The sequence below is a fragment of the Fukomys damarensis genome, unplaced genomic scaffold, assembly GCF_012274545.1.
Source record: "Fukomys damarensis isolate Sample0158 unplaced genomic scaffold, DMR_v1.0_HiC HiC_scaffold_1, whole genome shotgun sequence".
Classification (NCBI taxonomy): Eukaryota; Metazoa; Chordata; class Mammalia; order Rodentia; family Bathyergidae; genus Fukomys; species Fukomys damarensis.
The window spans coordinates 25,069,951-25,073,623 of NW_022900913.1; the positions used below are offsets into that span (position 1 = coordinate 25,069,951).

General features: G+C 35.3%; 1 protein-coding gene across 1 annotated transcript in view; it reads left to right on the forward strand.

Moving 5' to 3' along the window:
- Sub1 (SUB1 regulator of transcription) overlaps window positions 1-3,673 on the forward strand; it is an 18,083-nt gene that overhangs the window by 820 nt on the left and 13,590 nt on the right. Inside the window, exon 2 of the mRNA XM_010605406.2 lies at window positions 2,080-2,152. Coding sequence (XP_010603708.1) covers window positions 2,081-2,152 — 72 coding nt within the window. The 5' untranslated portion in view covers window position 2,080. The remainder of the gene's footprint in view (window positions 1-2,079; window positions 2,153-3,673) is intronic.

Genomic DNA, 3,673 nt, shown 5'->3' on the forward strand with positions numbered 1-3,673 from the left:
TTTTTTTTTTTTTTTTTTTAACCTTTTTCAGTTGCGTTTTGACTATTTTACAGTATAGTTCCTTCAGTAACCATTTGCCTGAACTGCGAGCATACCCCCCCGCCTTTGAAACTGTAAAGTCTTATTAAGTAAAAATTCATTTTGTCAAAAGTGCAAAGATGTTGGTTTTAGTTACCAATATCCTGTTTTTTTTTTTTCCCCTGGAATAGACTATTTGGGTTAAGTATTCTTGGGAATGATTTTAGGCCCCCCAGGCAACTCTTACTAATGGAAGGTGGTTATGCTTGACTTTGCAAGTGAAAATAGGTTATGTTCCACTTAATTACCTTTTTAGAAAAGGTTTTTAGGCGATTGTATTAGTAGATAGCATTAGAAAACTGATATAAATTGATATTTGAGATAACTTTGTAAAATGAAGCAGTAACTGGAAAAATGTATGAAATGTGATTAGGGACAGTGCAGTTCTTCATGAATTTACTCTTGAAGAAATTATCGGTTAAAATCAGCGTGGTTGTGTTGGCCACAGTTTGAGCTTTTTAAAATTAAATGGCCAGAATTGGTTTTTAAAATTTATTTTTTGATACCGGGGATCAAACTTTGGGACCTTGCCCTTGAGACGGCGGAACCACTGAGCTAATTCCCCGAAATGGCCGGAATTGGGATGGTCCACTTTTTTATCGACCTCATTCAATGCCAATGCTAATACAAGTTTTTTTTGAGGGGGCAGGGTCTCACTGTGTATTGGATACTGACTTGGCGCTCACTATGTAGCCCAGGCTGGTCTCGAACTCACAGTGACCCTCCTGCCCCAGCCTCCTAGTGCTGGGATTACAGGGTGCGCAACCACGCCGGGTTTCTCTAATGCAAGTTTAATCTAGAGAGCTAGATTATGATTTTTCCTTCTGTGAGGAGAAATTGAAAGTATTTTCTGTTTATTCAGCATTTATTGTATTCAGTAAATTCTTTTGGGCATGCAAAAATTAATAGGACCTAGTCTCTTGAGATGGAGAGTCAAGTGCTTTAATCATTACCATCTAGTGTTATTTTACCATGTAGTATTAAAAGTGCCTTGGAAAGAGGAACCCACATAACTTGAAATTTTGGTTTTAGACTTTGACATAGTCTCTCTCTGTTATGCTCAGGCCCTAAGTAAACACTGATTTATAAGTAAAGCCCTAGGCGATGGACCTGAAGGGTTTTGCCCTTTCTATAAACAAATTTTAATTGTACTCTAGAGTAGAAAATCAGTGTAAGATTTTGCAAATTATGTGAAATTTTTTTGTCTGGTCTCGCTTTGTAGGCTGACCTGGTGATTCTCCTGCCTCAGCCTCCTGAATGCTGGGATTACAAACGTGACACCATGCCCAGCTAATTATGTGTAATTTGTGATCGGAATTAAAATCTGTTATTTTGATGTGTGGCCAAAGAAAGTCAATATATACAAACAAAATAGATAAAAGATAATTAGATATCACAGTTGCCTAGTAAAACTGACCTTTCACGTGAGAGTTAGGGGTCTGTTCTTGGTGAATAATTCTGTTAGGTCTAATCTAATTGGTAGATATGTAAAGCAGTACACAGTACAATTATGTTTCATCTGGCTTTGACAGTAAATGTCAGTTGCCTTCTTGAAATCTACACTATCTGTAAACGTCTATATCCCCTCTAGAATGAAGTGTTAAAAAGAGTCAGTTGGATGAGCTGTGTGTGCATGGTGGCTGAGGCAGGAGGATTGCTGAATTGAAGGCCAGCCTGAGATACATAATGAGACCCTGTCTTCAAAAAAAATACTCAGTTGGCTTTGAGAAAGATGGAAATGAGGACTGTGTGCATGACATTTAGTTCTTTTAATTAGGTTCAGAAAATTTCATGTTGCATATTATTTGTGTTCAGTATAACAACTCAAGTACCATAAAATGGTGTAATGAACTACGAAAATTGTTATTTATTTTTTTGGTACTGGGGATCAATCTTGGGACCTTGCACCTGTGAGCCCTGAAAATCGTTAACTTTTTAATTGGCGAGGGCTAAAGGTAGAACAACTTAAAAAATTATGTATATAATGTGTTTTCCTTTCAGAATGCCTAAATCAAAGGAACTTGTTTCTTCAAGCTCTTCCGGCAGTGATTCTGACAGTGAAGTTGACAAAAAGGTGACTTGCTGTTTCATATTTTTGTTTTTTATGTTTAAGTTAGCAGTATGGCCCATATTCAGTTATGAAGGCTAGTAAAAGATATATTAGAATATTAAAATGAGAATGGATATATCTATACTAGCAAGTCCTAAGTCAGATTTAAGTCTTCTATTGAGGACTTTTAAGAACCCAAAAGTTGGAGAGCCACTTCTTGGACTCTAGGGGAATAGAATTGTAATTAGGTCAAAGGCACTATTTGTCATTGTTAAGAACTCTGCTTGATTTGTAGGTATTATTTGTAGTCACTGGGCCAAGTTACCTAAATTTTTGAATGCAAATGTTAATTTTGTTTGCCTTCTTAGTCGTTGGTGTTTATTTTGTCCATAGGGATTATACTGAATTTTAGACCTACCTTTTAAGTTAGAACGCTACTTGCTTTGCTTTCTTTTAGTTAAGTCAGCATCTAGCAAAATTAAAATGAAATGACCCATTTTTCAGCAATAGATGACAGCTCCTCTGAGATGGAACCCTATATTCCACTTCATTGAACATCTCCATGAAGCATAACTAAGCATCTTACCCCTCTGTGTTCTTCTACTGAGATCTTTCCCTCGTAGTTGTTTACATACATGAGTAAACGTTTATATCCTAGAAATGGAATAAGTTGGTTATATCCATCCTAATTAGTATAGTATTTCCTTTTAAAAAAATACTGACTAGCAGAAAAAAGCAGCCAGCCACTTAATCTATTTTTCTTTGTCTCAGGGCACTCCTAGCTAAGAGAAAAGGGACACCTTGTGAAAGTTGGAGTCTTGTGAATACATACTATAACATCAACTGGGAAGTTTGAAATAAGGCTTCAAAGTGCATACATAGCTATAGTTAAAGAAATCTCTGCACTCTTTATTTGTATCAGTATAGCATTTGAGTATGTTCAGATAACATTCATATTGAACCTTTATGTATCAGGTATGCACTAGTCCACAGAATACATAGATGTTGATTTAAAGAATTGCTTTTCCCTTAATGAGCGAATATTTGCTGCTTGTTTTTGTATTATGAATTCTGTGAGCACTTAACATTAAATACATCCATGCTTTTCATTTTGTCTTGCATATATGTATATATTTTACCTGGTTTTACTTATTTACTGCATTAATTTAGTAACGTTAAAATACTAGTTGATGCTTTTCCATTAAGGAATATGACTGCCCTCTGCTGTTTGGGCTGCGAACCATACTTTTTTGGTGCAGTTAACTCATTTTTAGAACTAGGCTATATAGAAGGCATTTACAGAAATGGTGTTTTTAGTACCTTGTTCTGATTTTGAATGCTAGTCTAACACATTGCTGTTTTTATTGATTTGTTTTGTGTGTGATGAAATTCTTGAATTTATAACTTCAGTTGTTCAGTGCCTGCTACAAAAGAGCTCTTCAACTTTGCCTAACTATACAGTTTAAATCCCATGTGGAATAGGCATGGCATAGAGAAACTATTCATAATTTTTCCTTTTTTTTTTTTTTTTTTTTTTTTTTTTTT